The 17,498-nt window shown below is 44.5% G+C and overlaps 1 protein-coding gene across 4 annotated transcripts in view; it reads right to left on the bottom strand.

Annotated features, from left to right (window-relative positions):
* The window catches only part of LOC112235851 (protein TANC1), a 266,252-nt gene that overhangs the window by 95,344 nt on the left and 153,410 nt on the right, over nucleotides 1-17,498 (bottom strand). For all 4 annotated transcript variants that reach the window (XM_042316348.1, XM_024404398.2, XM_024404414.2 and 1 more), the window contains 2 exons: nucleotides 11,572-11,794; nucleotides 1,316-1,639 (listed from right to left, as the gene is read on the bottom strand). In XM_042316348.1, coding sequence (XP_042172282.1) covers nucleotides 1,316-1,639; nucleotides 11,572-11,794 — 547 coding nt within the window. The remainder of the gene's footprint in view (nucleotides 1-1,315; nucleotides 1,640-11,571; nucleotides 11,795-17,498) is intronic.

Raw genomic sequence — 17,498 nt, 5'->3', positions numbered from 1 at the left:
TAACCAACCATAAAATCAGAGGTGTGAATCCAACTCAGTCCTCAGGGGCAACACTGCATAACAAACTCCTCATCCGAGAGCAAAGAAGGGGCCGATGGCTCCTGGGCTGTTAGCTTTACGAGACAGTGAATGTCCGTGAGTGTGTGTTTGTCCGTGTGTGTGTGTCCATGCTGTTTGAGCTGCGTCGGACCAAAACAACAGAAGATGTTAAAACAGGTTATGAGTTATTGGAATAATTAGGTAGTTAAATGCAAGAGGCCTTAGTGAATTCTCCACACAATGCCCTGTATGCACTTCTATACTCTTTATATGGCAATGTTATAGATTTATCAGCATGCAGTAAAGATGAATGTTTTGTGCACTAAGAGCAAACAGTGTGTAAAATCCACTGTGTATGCACGTTTGTGTACAAACAGCTAGCTGTAGAACAAACAGTACAATTCTCTCTCTCTTTTCCACTCACTCACTCACTCACTCACTCACTCACTCACTCACTCACTCACTCACTCACTCACTCACTCACTCACTCACTCACTCACTCACTCACTCACTCACTCACTCACTCACTCACTCACTCACTCACTCAATCACTCACTCACTCAATCACTCCTCTCAATTTCAATTCAATTCAATTCAAAGGGGCTTTATTGGCATGGGAAACATATGTTAACATTGCCAAAGCAAGTGAGGTAGATAATATACAAAAAATATATTTCTCTCCTTCTCTCTTTCTGTCTGCTGAATTGACACATCAAAGCCTTTTCCACCCCTGTTTTATTCTCTCCATTTCCCTCTCACTTGGTCAGCTGGGAAAAGGACAGAGTTGTGTTTCAGTCAGCTCCACAGTCACACAGGGCACCGTGGCATAGCTGGCTCTCTGAGGACCTGAGTCAGGACGTTCTGTGAAGTACAGACACTGTTGGGTCCTAAAGGGTCACAGACTAACACCTTCCTTTCCAGGTTAAGAGATCTTCCTAAGGAGATAATGCAGACACAAATTCAAGATGAACTGAGTCACATTTGAATCAGTATTCACTGAGCAAGGATCAAGGAGCACTTCCTTTGATGACCCGATACTAACTCAAACCAGTATACAAGTCCAAATAACTCAAAACCAGTGTACAAGTCCAGATAACCAAAACCAGCATACAAGACCATATAACTCAAATCAGTGTAGAAGTCTGGAAAACTCTAACCAGTAGATAATCCAGATAACTCAAACCAGTATACAAGTCCAGTGAACTCAAACCAGCATGCAAGTCCTGATAATATCCCTTCTCCGCATAATGAATCACCCAAAGCCAAGGTTTCTTACCTGCAACAGAGTTTGGCCGCGGCAACATGAGGGACAAGGAGGTGTGTGCTGTGGGGTATGGAACGGGGCCCTCTGGTGGGTGGCTTGGTCTTACTGCTGCTCCTCCTGCAGCCCCCGCTGAGGAGCCTGTGGGGTGCTCTGTCCTAGATGGGGTGGGGGTCTCTGGGGGCCCACTGGAGTCTTCCTCCGCCACGGGAGAGCACGTATCGGCCCGCACGCTGGGCGCCAGGCCATGGTGCCCGCTGCTCCTCAGGCTGCCATCTTTACTCCATTCCAGGCTGGAGCCGCTGCGGTCGTCATTCTCCGAGGAGCTTGTGATGGTGGCTGAGAGAGAGAGAGAGAGAGAAGAGAGAGAGAGAAGAAAATAGGTGCAGTACGTCATTGTCATTATCAGGAATTCTGTGCGTCTTTAGCGATACCACTCTGTTTTCATTGACCTTATCAACACCCTCCACCTGATCTGATAATTACCAATAAATGTAGTTCCAACTAATGAGAATTATCCAGAGCTGGCATGGTGGGGTAGATTTAGATCAATAGAGCCTGCCCCAAGTTTTTTTGTCTTTGTATTAACCACCATTATTTTCCCTTATTAAAGGTATCTTGAATGGAGTAGCTTAGAATACTCAAAAGTGTACACTGTACATCAAATATGTTTGCCTCCAAACAGTACTGTCATCTATCTAATAGAACATTGTCACGTTCTGACCTTAGTTCTTTTGTTATGTCTTTGTTTTTGTATGGTCAGGGCGTGAGTTGAGTGGATTGTCTATGTTGCTTTTTCTATGTTGTGTTTTGCGTTTCGCCTGGTATGGTTCTCAATCAGAGGCAGGTGTCGTTAGTTGTCTCTGATTGTCTCTCACCTTTCATAACTGTTTTGTTTTGTTTCTCCTTTGGTATTTTGTTGAGTGTTCTTGGTTTAATAAATATATGATGAACACTTACCACGCTGCGTTTTGGTCCTCACCTCATTCCAACGAAGAACGTTACAGAATCACCCACCAACCAAGGACCAAGCAGCGTGGTAACGGGCAGCGGCCGAAATCGCAAGACTCCAGGACATGGGAGGAGATTTTGGACGGCAAGGGACCCTGGGCACCGGCTGGGGAATATCACCGCCCCAAGGCAGAGCTGGGGGCAGCTAAAGCTGAGCGGCGGTGGTGTGAGGAGGCAGCACGGCAGCGCGGCTGGGACGAGAGGCAGCCCCAAACATTTCTTGGGAGGGGGCACACGGGGAGTGTGGCTAAGTCAGGTAGGAGACCTGAGCCAACTCCCGTGCTTACCGTGGAGAGAGGTGGACCGGGCAGGTACCGTGTTATGCCGAGAGGCGCACGGTGTCCCCGGTGCACAGGCATAGCCCGGTGCGCTACATAGCAGCGCCTCGTATCGGCCGGGCTAGAGTGGGCATCGAGCCAGGTGCCATGAAGCCGGCTCAGCGCATCTGGTCTCCAGTGCGTCTCCTCGGGCCGGGGTACATGGCACCAGCCCTGCGCATGGTGTCCCCGGTTCGCCAGCACAGCCCAGTGCGGTCTATTCCACCTCGCCACACTGGCCTGGCTACGGGGAGCATCCAGCCAGGTAGAGGTTCGGTGCTCGGGACCTCCAGTGCGCCTCCACGGTCCGGTCTATCTGGTGCCTCCTCCACGCACCAGGCCTCCAGTGGCAGCCCTGCGCACCAGGCTGTCTCTCCGTCTCCTCCCTACAGGTGCTCCCGCCTGCTCAGCGTTGCCAGAGTCTCCCGTCTGTCCTGATTTGCCAGAGTCTCCCTCCTGTCCAGCACTGCCAGAGTCTCCCTCCTGTCCAGCACTGCCAGAGCCGCCCGTCTGTCCTGAGCTGCCAGAGCCGCCCGTCTGTCAGGAGCTGCCAGAGCCGTCCGTCAGTCAGGAGCTGCCAGGGCCGCCCGTCAGACAGGAGCTGCCAGGGCCGCCCGTCAGTCAGGAGCTGCCAGGGCCGCCCGTCAGTCAGGAGCTGCCAGGGCCGCCCGTCAGTCAGGAGCTGCCAGGGCCGCCCGTCAGTCAGGAGCTGCCAGAGCCGCCCGTCAGTCAGGAGCTGCCAGTGCCGCCCGTCGGTCAGGAGCTGCCAGAGTAGCCCGTCAGTCAGGAGCTGCCAGAGCCGCCAGTCAGTCAGGAGCTGCAAGAGCCGTTCGTTACTCCGATGCTACAGGAATCGCCAGTCACTCCGGCGCTGCCGGAATCGCCCTTCACTCCGGAGCTGCGGGATTCTCCCGCCCATTCGGGACCCGTGGCTAGGATCCTCAGTCCGTGGCGAGGGTCGTCGCTCTAAAGAGGCCACGGAGGCAGGTTAGGAGGCGGACAAAGACTATGGTGGAGTGGTCCCGCGCCAGAGGCGCCACAGAGGACAGACACCCACCCAGACCCTCCCTTATAGGTTCAGGTTTTGCGGCCGGGGTCCGCGCCTTTGGGGGCGGGGCGGGGTACTGTCACATTCTGACCTTAGTTCTTTTGTTATGTCTTTGTTTTAGTATGTGCAGGGCGTGAGTTGGGTGGGTTGTCTATGTTCCTTTTTCTATGTTGTGTTTTGTATGTCACTTTTCAGAACTGTTTCATTTCGTTTCTCCTTTGTTATTTTGTTTAGTGTTCTCGGTTTAATAAATATATGATGAACACTTACCACACTGCACTTTGGTCCTCACCTCATTCCAACGACGAGCGTTACAAACATGGTGTGATCAAGCTGAAGTTGATACTGTAGTAGGGTTGCAAAATTACGGTTACTTTCCCAAAATTCCCACATTTTCCAGAAATTCAAGACGGAAGGTTCCCGGAATCAAGAGGGAATAAGCAAGGAATCCTCCAACCAAGATCTCTGGAAAACCTGGGAATTCTGGGAAAGATACCATTTGACTTCAAACTTCCATTTGAAGACTTTAAACAGGTGTTTGCTTACATGAAAGCAAATCCCCTTTTAATCCTCTCCTCAGGCCTGGCTGACCATGCCAAACAGAATCACTAAAAGCTGAGGGGAAAGGCAAAAGCCACCAACTGGCAGCTGGGCTAAACATGGGAATGCTTCCGAAATTGCACCCTATCCCCTATATAGTGCACAGTTTTTGACTGTCACATGTGCAGTCAGAGGAAATGCGTCTGTTTTTGGCAGCTTTAGAGTAGACCCACTGTACCACATAGCTAATCTGGATTTCGTAACTGTGCTGTGTGTTGCACCGTCACTAATAATAACATAACAAATACGTCTGGGATAACTAGCCTTATGCTTGTGCAAATATTCAGCAATTCAGAAATCCCTAAATGTTGTAACATTTGATACAGTGATTTGATTCACAAAGACAGACCGAAGTGGTCTGAATAAAAAGGTAAAACAGCCTACCTTCTTACACTTCTTTACCATCTCCTCACTCTGCTTTAGAACATGAATAACTGGTTATCGTCGTTATTTACAACATGAATAACTGGTTATCGCCGTTATTTACAACATGAATAACTGGTTATCACCATTATTTACAACATTAATAACTGGGCATCACCATTATTAACAACATGAATAACTGGTTATCACCGTTATTTACAACATTAATAACTGGTTATCGCCGTTATTTACTTAAGTGATAACGCCCTCGAAGTCTGTGTTTTTTGAGGATAAATTGGCACGGGTGTTGTTAAGCCCGAGATGAAGTCAAGGACCGGCTTCAAGGGCATTATCACTTTTTATACAACGGGTTACCAACATATTCAAATAATGGTTGGCATATTTTAAGTAAAAATATTATTTTGATTTATTTATTTATACTATTTCATCCTTCCACAAGATATAGTCCCAACACAAATCTAGGGTTGCTACCCAAGCTGGCTGGTTGTTCTTTCTATTGGTTTGGTTGCCAGAGACTCGACCCAGTCGTTCCGTCTCTTGGTTCTGTATCTAGAGACGTGACCCAGTTGTTCAGTCTTTTTGTTCTGTATCTAGAGACGTGACCCAGTTGTTCAATCTTTTTGTTCTGTATCTAGATACGTGACCCAGTTGTTCAGTCTTTTTGTTCTCTATCTAGGGACGCGACCCAGTCATTCGTTCTAAATGTTCCATTGCCATACTGGCTGGCAATATTCTTATCCTTTGTTTGCTAGCTAGCCAACTACAGCTAACTTATAGACACGTCAAACAGTGCAGCCAGAATATCAATGAAGTAACTACGTTTTTTGGTTACTACATGATTTCATATGTGTAATTTCATAGTTTTGATGTCTTCACTATTATTCTACACTGTAGAAAATAGTACAAATAAAGAAAAACCCTTGATGTGTCCAAATTTTGACTGGTACTGTGTATCCCAAAAACGTATGCTGATTCAGAATTTTGATTGGCTGAGAAACACTGCCTGTCTGTCTGTCTTGTTCTGACTCTCGTCACGTTCATTACTAAGGGACAGCTGGAGATTGAATTTGAATATTGAAACAATGTTGCATAAGTCGCAGAGACAGACAGCAAGGTTTATACAAATATCCGCCGTAGAATCAAATCAAATCAAATTTTATTTGTCACATACACATGGTTAGCAGATGTTAATGCGAGTGTAGCGAAATGCTTGTGCTTCTAGTTCCGACAATGCAGTAATAACGAACAAGTAATCTAACTAACAATTCCAAAAAAAACTACTGTCTTATACACAGTGTAAGGGGATAAAGAATATGTACATAAGGATATATGAATGAGTGATGGTACAGAGCAGCATAGGCAAGATACAGTAGATGATATCGAGTACAGTATATACATATGAGATGAGTATGTAAACCAAGTGGCATAGTTAAAGTGGCTAGTGATACATGTATTACATAAGGATGCAGTCGATGATATAGAGTACAGTATCTACGTATGCATATGAGATGAATAATGTAGGGTAAGTAACATTATATAAGGTAGCATTGTTTAAAGTGGCTAGTGATATATTTACATCATTTCCCATCAATTCCAATTATTAAAGTGGCTGGAGTAGAGTCAGTGTCATTGACAGTGTGTTGGCAGTAGCCACTCAATGTTAGTGGTGGCTGTTTAACAGTCTGATGGCCTTGAGATAGAAGCTGTTTTTCAGTCTCTCGGTCCCAGCTTTGATGCACCTGTACTGACCTCGCCTTCTGGATGACAGCGGGGTGAACAGGCAGTGGCTCGGGTGGTTGATGTCCTTGATGATCTTTATGGCCTTCCTGTAGCATCGGGTGGTGTAGGTGTCCTGGAGGGCAGGTAGTTTGCCCCCGGTGATGCGTTGTGCAGACCTCACTACCCTCTGGAGAGCCTTACGGTTGAGGGCGGTGCAGTTGCCATACCAGGCGGTGATACAGCCCGCCAGGATGCTCTCGATTGTGCATCTGTAGAAGTTTGTGAGTGCTTTTGGTGACAAGCCGAATTTCTTCAGCCTCCTGAGGTTGAAGAGGCGCTGCTGCGCCTTCCTCACGATGCTGTCTGTGTGAGTGGACCAATTCAGTTTGTCTGTGATGTGTATGCCGAGGAACTTAAAACTTGCTACCCTCTCCACTACTGTTCCATCGATGTGGATGGGGGGGTGTTCCCTCTGCTGTTTCCTGAAGTCCACAATCATCTCCTTAGTTATGTTGACTTTGAGTGTGAGGTTATTTTCCTGACACCACACTCCGAGGGTCCTCACCTCCTCCCTGTAGGCCGTCTCGTCGTTGTTGGTAATCAAGCCTACCACTGTTGTGTCGTCCGCAAACTTGATGATTGAGTTGGAGGCGTGCGTGGCCACGCAGTCGTGGGTGAACAGGGAGTACAGGAGAGGGCTCAGAACGCACCCTTGTGGGGCCCCAGTGTTGAGGATCAGCGGGGAGGAGATGTTGTTGCCTACCATCACCACCTGGGGGCGGCCCGTCAGGAAGTCCAGAACCCAGTTGCACAGGGCGGGGTCGAGACCCAGGGTCTCGAGCTTGATGACGAGCTTGGAGGGTACTATGGTGTTGAATGCCGAGCTGTAGTCGATGAACAGCATTCTCACATAGGTATTCCTCTTGTCCAGATGGGTTAGGGCAGTGTGCAGTGTGGTTGAGATTGCATCGTCTGTGGACCTATTTGGGCGGTAAGCAAATTGGAGTGGGTCTCGGGTGTCAGGTAGGGTGGAGGTGATATGGTCCTTGACTAGTCTCTCAAAGCACTTCATGATGACGGATGTGAGTGCTACGGGGCGGTAGTCGTTTAGCTCAGTTACCTTAGCTTTCTTGGGAACAGGAACAATGGTGGCCCTCTTGAAGCATGTGGGAACAGCAGACTGGTATAGGGATTGATTGAATATGTCCGTAAACACACCGGCCAGCTGGTCTGCGCATGCTCTGAGGGCGCGGCTGGGGATGCCGTCTGGGCCTGCAGCCTTGCGAGGGTTAACACGTTTAAATGTCTTACTCACTTCGGCTGCAGTGAAGGAGAGACCGCATGTTTTCGTTGCAGGCCGTGTCAGTGGCACTGTATTGTCCTCAAAGCGGGCAAAAAAGTTATTTAGTCTGCCTGGGAGCAAGACATCCTGGTCCGTGACTGGGCTGGGTTTCTTCCTGTAGTCCGTGATTGACTGTAGACCCTGCCACATGCCTCTCGTGTCTGAGCCGTTGAATTGAGATTCTACTTTGTCTCTGTACTAAAACTAAATGTTAGCGTAAAAGAAATGTGAGATAATGTCTAGATGCTTTTTTTTTTTTTTAATTGAACCTTTATTTAACTAGGCAAGTCATTTTTATAGTGGAGATCAAGTTTATAAATTGCCTGGCTGAGATGATGAGATAGTGAAATGCGCAGTCAGATGGAACAGAGTAAATGGGCATTTTAACGTCATAGATTTAGCCGGTGGTAACTTATGGAATAGAAACCGTCTGGAATGCGGTTTTAACAAATCCCCATTCATGATTAGACCCACCTGTTGTATAAAACATTAATAACTTGTCATGATCATTAATTACAACATGAATAACTACTTATGACCATTCCTCTTAAGTCCCCTCCTTGCGATGCCCTCCCTCCCTCCCTCAGCCCCACCTCACAACAGCAGCTGCAGATTTTCACATGTCAACACACACTCTGCAGTAGGCTCCATACCATCCCACCCAACGTGCTGTTTAAAAACCAGCCAAATTAATATGGGTTTTTGAAGTAAATGATTCCTTGCGTTCTCTTATCCTGCTTCTTCCACAGTCCGTTTCAACCACTTCAAAGGCCCTGACTACTATTCATCAGAGCTGGGAATCAGTCTCATGGACACAACATATACGTCCCAAATGGCACCCTATTCCCTTTATAGTTCACTATTTTTGACCAGAGCACTATGAAATAGGGTGCCATTAGGAACGCAGCCTACTTGGCTTCTCCCTCTGCCTTTTAAATAACCCAAGAAGCCCTACTCACTAGGGGGAAGTTCCGGACCAATGTTATAGCTTGTCCTCCGACAACAAACAGAATTTTGAGTGTTTGAAGGAGAAACCATGAGCCCGCTAGACTTGGCTAGAAGCATTGAGTTCTACAGTACTGATTCCACAGAAGAAAAAATAGGTCCGAGTGATCTGAAGTTGGCTGGACTATATGTATCAAGCGTTTCAGAGTGGGACCGCTGATCTAGGATCCGTTTTGCCTTAAATATCACAATGAATAAACTGACATGGACAGGGACCTGATCCTAGATCAGCACTTCTACTCTGAGACGCTTAGGCTACATCTCTCAGCCTCAACCTGGGCAGTAGGTAGAGTTGAAGTCGGAAGTTTACATACACCTTAGCCAACTACATTCAAACTCAGTTTTTCACAATTCCTGACATTTAATCCTTGTAAAAATTACCTGTTTTAGGTTAATTTAGATTAGGATCACCACTTCCCTTTAAGAATGTTTAAGAATGTGAAATGTAAGAATAATATTAGAGAGAGAATGATATATTTCAGCTTTTCTTTGTACAGATGAACGTGGTACCTTCAGGCGTTTGGAAATTGCTCCCAAGGATGAACCAGACTTGTGGAGGTCTACAATTTATTTTCTGAGGTCTTGGCTGATTTCTTTTGATTTTCCCATGATGTCAAGCAAAGAGGCACTGAGTTTGAAGGTAGGCCTTGAAATACATCCACAGGTACACCTCCAATTGACTCAAATGATGTCAATTAGCCTATCAGAAGCTTCTAAAGCCATGACATCATTTTCTGGAATTTTCCAAGCTGTTGAAAAGCACAGTCAACTTAGTGTATGTAGACGTATGTAGACGTCTGACCCACTGGAATTGTGATACAGTGAATTATAAGTGAAATAATCTGTCTGTAAACAATTATTGGAAAAATTACTTTAGTAGATGTCCCAGTCGACTTGCCAAAATTATAGTTTGTTAACAATACATTTCTGGAGTGGTTGAAAAACAAGTTTTAATGACTCCAACCTAAGTGTATATAAACTTCCAACTTCAACTGTATATAGGCAGTAGCTGGGCACGGCACAGGGTTATTCACGCTGCTTTACAATGGCAGATACAATATCACAGCCAGCATGAATTATTTAGCAGCTATGATATTGCACAGGGGGGTTAGGAGGAATATGAGTCACAGTTATCAATTATGTCAACAGCAGCACAGAATTTGCATTCGGGAGATGCAAAGTATTACTGCCAACCAACCAAGTCTGTCTTGGCCACAAAATGGTACAAAAAGGTTGAAACACTGGTGAAACTCACGATTTCAGCAGAGGCTATTGCAACAGGTCTTTTTCCTTCATTTTACTTTGATATAGGCCAAATTTGTCTACTTGGGTTAATGTACAATAGGGGATAGAATTGTAATGTCTTAGTGAGGTTAACTGCTTTGTTTTATTTTGGTCCAAATCAACTGGAGCCTTGAAAAGCACATGTCAATAACCAGACATAAAAATAAAAAACACTTACGGGGCCTCCCGGGTGGCGCAGTGGTCTAAGGCTGTGCTCTGCTGTGCCACCAGAGACTCTAGGTTCGAGGCCAGGCTCTGTCGCCGGGAGGCCCATGGGGCGGCGCACCATTGGCCTAGCGTCGTTAGGGAGGGCTTGGCCGGTAGGGATATCCTTTTCTCCGCCCGGGCGCAGTGCACTCTGACCAGGTCGCTAGGTGTACAGTGTTTCCTCCGACACATTGGTGCAGCTGGCTTCCGGGTTGGATGCGTGCTGTGTTAAGAAGCAGTGCGGCTTGGTTGGCTTGTGTTTCGGAGGACACATGGCTCTCGACCTTTGCCTCTCCCAAGTCCGTACGGGACTTGCAGCAATGAGACAAGACAGTTAATACTAACAATTGGATACCACAAAATTGGGGAGAAAAAGGGGGTAATTTTTTTTTTTTTTTTTAAAAAACACACAATGTTGCATGACTAGCATTTTTGGCCAATAAAAAAGGTACAATTCAGAATACCGAATGAATTTCTAGTAGGTTTGACAGTCTCTGGAACCTATAAGCAGAAACCACAAAGGAATTGAATACAGTAAAAACCCATCTTCCTGTCAGCACATGTAAATCCCCAAATCTCCTAAAGCCCCTGTTAGTAGAGGAACAAAACGGCCACATGTTGTTGGAGCTTTCAACCATCACCACCTTTTAATACTGTACACACCACTAACAGCGCAATGCAACACTGCTTTCTTCTCCACGATGAGTCTCGATTTGCCTTCCTCCCTCTTGTAGAATGCAAACATATTCTGACCGTTCTGATTGGTCTCAGAAACCGATGGGTTGGGACAGAGCCGGCCTACATGATGACATGATCAACTCTGATACTCTGATTGGTTAAAGACGATTCAATCACTGATGAAAATGTTGTGTACAAGGCCCCTCACTATGACGTCAGCACAAACAACTTCTAGGATACAGACTAAATTTATGTAGCGATTGATAGAGTAGCAGAATAAAATTCAGGATGAGTTGTCAGGCAATAAAACAGTAAAACGATCAAAGATTTTGGAGAAGACGAATGTATATAGTATATATGAATAATGATCGATTGGACTTCAGACCCTGTTGAGATTGTTGACGATGCTAGTCTCATGAGACACAAGAGGCATGGAGGACAATCTAGGTCCATTCCTGTGGGCATTGTGGTGCAGAATGTGAATAGTAAGAGATGAGGAAAGGCTGAGTACTGGGGACTGAGTAACTGATTGAGTGGATGGATGAGTGAGACTGTGTCCTTAATGGCACCCTATTTCCTATAGTGCACAACCTTTGACCAGAAGGGCCCTGGTCAAAAGTAGTGCACTGCATAGGGAATAAGGTTCCTATTGAGACGCAACCCGAGTGTCGCTCACCTATGATCCCGCTGTCCTTGCTCTCGAGCGTGGAGCTGGGACTGGCAATGGTTCCACAGGGGCTGGAGTGACTCAGAGGAGTTTTGCTGTGACCGCTGCTGCTGTGTCTGAGGCTGTGGCTGGCGTTGCTGTTCAGGGTGGAGCACGGGCTCTCTGTGCAGGGGGACGCCGTGCTACTGGTCAGACTGGAGCAGGGACTGATACCCTGACTAGTCACTGAGCACTGGAGAAGGAGAAACACATTTTATTTTGTTTTATTGATCCCACATGGCAGTCAAATATAAACTCAGCAAAAAAAGAAACATCCTCTACCTGTCAACTGTGTTTTTTTTCTTGTGTAAATATTTGTATGAACATAACAAGATTCAACAACTAAGACATAAACTGAACAAGTTCCACAGACATGTGACTAACAAATTGAATAATGTGCCCCTGAATAAAGGGTGGGGGGTCAAAATCAAAAGTAACAGTCAGTATCTGGTGTGGCCACCAGCTGCATTAAGTACTGCAGTGCATCTCCTCCTCATTGACTGCACCAGATTTGCCAGTTCTTGCTGTGAGATGTTACTCCACTCTTCCACCAAGGCACCTGCAATTTCCCGGACATTTCTGGGGAATGAGATCCGGGCTCTTCGCTGGCCATAGCAGAACACTGACATTCCTGTCTTGCAGGAAATTATGCACAGAACGAGCAGTATGGCTGGTGGCATTGTCATGCTGAAGGGTCATGTCAGGATGATCCTGCAGGAAGGGTACCACATGAGGGAGGAGGATGTCTTCCCTGTAATGCATAGCATTGAGATTGCCTGCAATGACAACTAGCTCAGTCCGATGATGCTGTGACACAAAGCCCCAGACCATGACGGACCCTCCACTTCCAAATCGATCCCGCTCCAGAGTACAGGCATAGGTGTAACACTCATTCCTTAGACGATAAACGTGAATCCGACCATCACCTCTGGTGAGACAAAACCATGACTCGTCAGTGAAGAGCACTTTTTGCCAGTCTTGTCTGGTCCAGCAACGGTGGGTTTGTGCCCATAGGCGACATTGTTGCCAGTGATGTCTGGTGAGGACCTGCTTTACAACAGGCCTTACAAGCCCTCAGTCCAGCCTCTCTCAGCCTATTGCAGACAGTCTGAGCACTGATGGAGGGATTGTGCGTTCCTGGTGTAACTCTGGACGTTGTTGCCATCCTGTACCTGTCCCGCAGGTGTGATGTTAGGATGTACCGATCCTGTGTGGGTGTTGTTACACGTGGTCTGCCACTGCGAGGACGATCAGCTGTCCATCCTGCCTCCCTGTAGAACTGTTTTAGGCGTCTCACAGTACGGATATTGCAATTTATTGCCCTGGCCACATCTGCAGTCCTCATGCCTCACTAGGAAATAGTGTTTAAACACTTTACAATGAAGATCTGTGAAGTTATTTGGATTTTTACAAATTATCTTTGAAAGACAGGGTCCTGAAAAAGGGACGTTTCTTTTTTAAATTTCAGTTCATTACTGAAATGCATGGGTATTTACAAAGATAAGGCACATAGGCCTATGAAGTTGTCATCATCATTGTCCTCATCAACAACAACAACATAATAAAACATGACAACAGAGGAAGAGAAAGAGCAGAGAGTAGAGGATTGAGCCAAGGAAAGAAAACTACTGCAATCAGTATGAATGGAATCTCATAGCTACAAAGTTTAACAATAAAAACCTGTTCATATTTTTCACTTGGGAATATTGAGCGTGTCTCCTTATATGGAGCAGACTGGAAAATATGAGTCAAGTCAAATAGCTTTTTTTAAACCTGAGCAAATAACCCGAATCATGCGCAAGCAATGCAAATTCCTGAGGAAATAAATTAGCAGTTTACATGTGAGCATGACACACAAAGCGAGGCTTTCAAAACAGCAAACTCAGGCCTAAAACGACTCCAGGACCTGTATATCGGAGTAGGAGTGCTGATCTAGGATCAGTTCCCTCCTTTCCATAATATGGAATAGGATTCATTATGATCTAAAAGCTGAAATTGATCCTATATCAGTACACCTAGTCTGAGATGGATGATGAATATAGGCCCAGGCTGTAGACTAGACCTGAACTAGAACAACTGAATACCAACTAACAATCTGACTACTCACCAGAATAACTCAACCCATGATTGATCACCATGTTCATTAGAAGTGCTAATGCCACAACCCCAACCTTTAGGTGTGTCACTTGTATTCTCCTCTCTACTGCCTCTCTCTCCCTATGCCATCCAGTGTGTAGCCTAGGTCAGGATGAGTGCTTGATGGCTGGTTAGCATTATCGCCTAGAGGTGTGCTAAATGCCTGCTCCCAAATGACACTTTATTCCCTACTTAGTGCACTACATTTGACCAGAGACCTATGGGTAGTGAACTATATATATATATATATATATATATATATATATATATCAAGGCCATCAGACTGTTAAACAGCCATCACTAACATAGACAGGCTGCTGCCAACATACAGACCCAAATCACCGTCCACTTTAAGAAAGGTATCACTAGTCACTTTAAATAATGCCACTGTAATAATATTTACATATCCTACATTACTCATCTCATATGTATATACTGTATTTAATACCATCTATGGCATCTTGCCTATGTCGCATGGCCATCGCTCATCCATATATTTATATGTACATATTCTTATTCCATCCCTTTACATTTGTGTGTTGTTGTTGTGAATTTGTTAGATTACTTGTTAGATATTACTGCACTGTCAGAACTAGAAGCACAAGCGTTTCGCTACACTCTCATTAACCATGTGTATGTGACAAATAAAATGTGATTTGATTTGATTTGAATAGGGTGCTATTTGGGACACAGTCCAGGAGCCTTCTAACACTGCCTCACCAAAGGGTTCTGCATGCTAACTCTTCCTCATCGTTTCCCATCTACATCACGATGTCACACTCTAGCTAAATGGTGATCAGTGTCAAATTCATAACGGAACACAACAACAAAAAATGTTTTGGCAATGGAAAACCAGGAGGTAATCCCTCCCTGTTTCATTCTGTTTTCTTCCGTTTGGTGCCTATTGAATAGGACCCATGTAATGTGGAGCAAAGGATAAGGCAACTTACATCACCCAACATACCACGCTGATAACATAATAGCTTAATGGCATTTACTCAAAGGGAGAATTAAAGAGATGATGCTTTTAAACTCTGATGGTAAAACAGCAGTGTAGAAGTCAATGGGATAGGGAATAGTTAAAGGTCATGCACAGTCAAAATCATGATTTTCATTCAATTGGATGATATTTGGATAAAACCAGATCAAAGTAGGATGACCAAAGTATAAAAAATAACTGTTGATTCTACATTAATAAAATGGATTACTCGACTAAAAGTTGCATCATAAAATTACTGGTCCCCTTCCCCCGTGTCAAACACCTTGATTTGGGAGGCTGGATTATTAAGGGATTTTGTGGCGTCACAAAATCTCAAATTTTAATACACCAATGGTAAAGTCTTATTCTCTTACCTAATTTAAAGAAGTACCACCTTGTAACCAACATCGCAGAAGGCATGTTTGCAGAGGGGCGTGGTTTACATAGCTCTACTGGTGCCAACATTTGACTGCAGCGTATCAGAAAATATAATTACAGGTTACCCATATTCATCTAAGGCAAAGATACTTACAGGTGACCTGTTTCAAGAAGCTAGGCATATGTCGCATATCACTACTTCACAGGAGAGGCATTTGAACGCATTTTAATCATTTTTAATCAAAATGCAAAAAAATAAAAAAGGCTTCTAGAACATATAAACTTTCATGTGCCTTGATAACATACTTATTTATATGCCATCTGTAAATTCAAATATGTTTTTAAAATGACGAGCCAAGTTGGTTTAGCCACGGAAAAAGACAGAAACCTTGCCGCTAGTCATGACTGGCTATGAAAATGGATGGGCTGGACATGCTGAGAGATGAGTTCGTATTGGTCTGCCATTTAGCACACTTCTGTCTATAACATGAACTGCTCAGTAGGTGTAGATAATCCTTGCTACTGCGGCTTTTTTGAAAGATATAACGTTAGTCATGGAGAACTATAAAAGGGTTGCTACTGCTCTCAACAACATTGCTGCCCTGAATTTAGCAGGCACAATCGACAAAAAAAGGTTGCATTGGAAAAAGTTGTGATGGACTACTTTCTGCACATGGTCGGTGTGAAATGGAGTGACTTGACACAACTGTCCAAACAAGCTGTAGTTAGCTACAAACCAAACGGAAAAGACACACTGCCGTGAACATCCATGTACGGGTAAGAGTCTAGCTACATTTTCAGATATGATACATTTCTAATTTTGTCAGAAAGTTAAAGCATACGGTTCGCTTGCTAGCGAACATTAGCTTGCTGGCTCGCTAGCTAAAATTACATGTATGATCTGTGTAGTAATAAAATATGTATCTCAGAAATCCATTATCATTCCTAGTTGTAGCCTAATGTTAGCTAACTAGCTAACATTGAACCTAGTTGGTTAGCTTTAGCTACCTACAGATTCATACTACAACATTTCATGCATGGTGGCTAGCTATAATAATCCGTTTGGACTGTAACTATGGGCTGGGATTATGGTTCATTGTTTAGCTAGCTAAATACATGTCTAAACAAAAGACTCCACTTCGCCAGTTGATTACATGGCCTATCAAGTTAGCCAGGTGTGTCTGGGGGGGATTATGGCAATCTATTGTATTTCATTGACATGTGTCACATGTGTACATGTCTAAACAATAGTGACCCATCCACTCAGCTAGATGTGGCTGGGGGAGGGGGGTCATAGCATTTCTTTCACATGACCCATCAATTTAGACACATGTGTCTGGTTAAGCATATCTAATAATTATAAAATACTTTTATCTGGACATTTTCTATTTTTGATATTGCTACTATGCAAATATGCAAGTAAACATTTCACTATACCGTTTACACCTGTATCCTGTGCATGTGACAAATAAACTTAGATTTTATTTGATTAGTTTGTGTCTACCAGAGACGGTAATGTGAAGAACAACATGTGACCTGCAACAAAGTTAGATTAGGATATAGGCCAAGGACTAGATAGTGTATTTTTACCTGGAGTTTTTCCTTATTGTAGGCTACTACTTTCACCACTTTTAATCTTGAAATCTTTGGTTATTTACTACCCTACCTTACTCATTCTGTTTAGCACATGGCCTCACAAGTGAATCCTTAAAGAGACGGGTGGGGCTAAGGTTAAGAGGGCGTGAACGATGCTGAATAAGGAAAAAATCCTTCTTTAACCTGTCTCTTTCCACTTTCATCTGCACTGATTGAAGTGGATTTGACAGGTGACATCAAGAAGGGATCATAGCTTTCACCTGGATTCACCTGATCAGCCTATGTCATGGAAAGAGCAGGTGTCCTTAATGTTTTGTGCACTCAGTGTATATATTTTATGAAAAGTACCCAGTTTACCCTGTAAAGCTTCAACTGAATGTGTCCAAGATGAACTAGCTAACTAGTTTGATAAACAGTGCTGACAATTCCTTTTTTTCCATATTGATGCTGTTACAAAACAGTTGGATAAAACACTCTTTGTGAAACCATGATGTGATGTATGACAGGATTGGATGTTGCATGCAATTTCAATGTTGTTTGAGTTGCTTTGTGTATCAGCAAATTTGGTTGAGATAATCTAACTGCATCCATGTTGCTTGACATAGGCGTTCTCAAAGAACCGTCAGTCGAGGTGAGCTCCCCGCCCACTCATTCTGTCTTTTCAGACTTCCTGGTAGTTTGCCCTAAGAGAAAAATACTCTTTGAAAAATATTGCAGGTGATGTTTTAGTCACTCAAAGGGCTATTTTACATGGGAATTAGAATGACTGCTCAGGGACCTTTTAGCAGATGATCAATACTTCCAAACA

The sequence above is a fragment of the Oncorhynchus tshawytscha genome, linkage group LG03 (assembly GCF_018296145.1).
Source record: "Oncorhynchus tshawytscha isolate Ot180627B linkage group LG03, Otsh_v2.0, whole genome shotgun sequence".
Classification (NCBI taxonomy): domain Eukaryota; kingdom Metazoa; phylum Chordata; class Actinopteri; order Salmoniformes; family Salmonidae; genus Oncorhynchus; species Oncorhynchus tshawytscha.
Note: the sequence above shows the minus strand (reverse complement) of the source record. Positions and strands in the feature narration are given on the sequence as shown.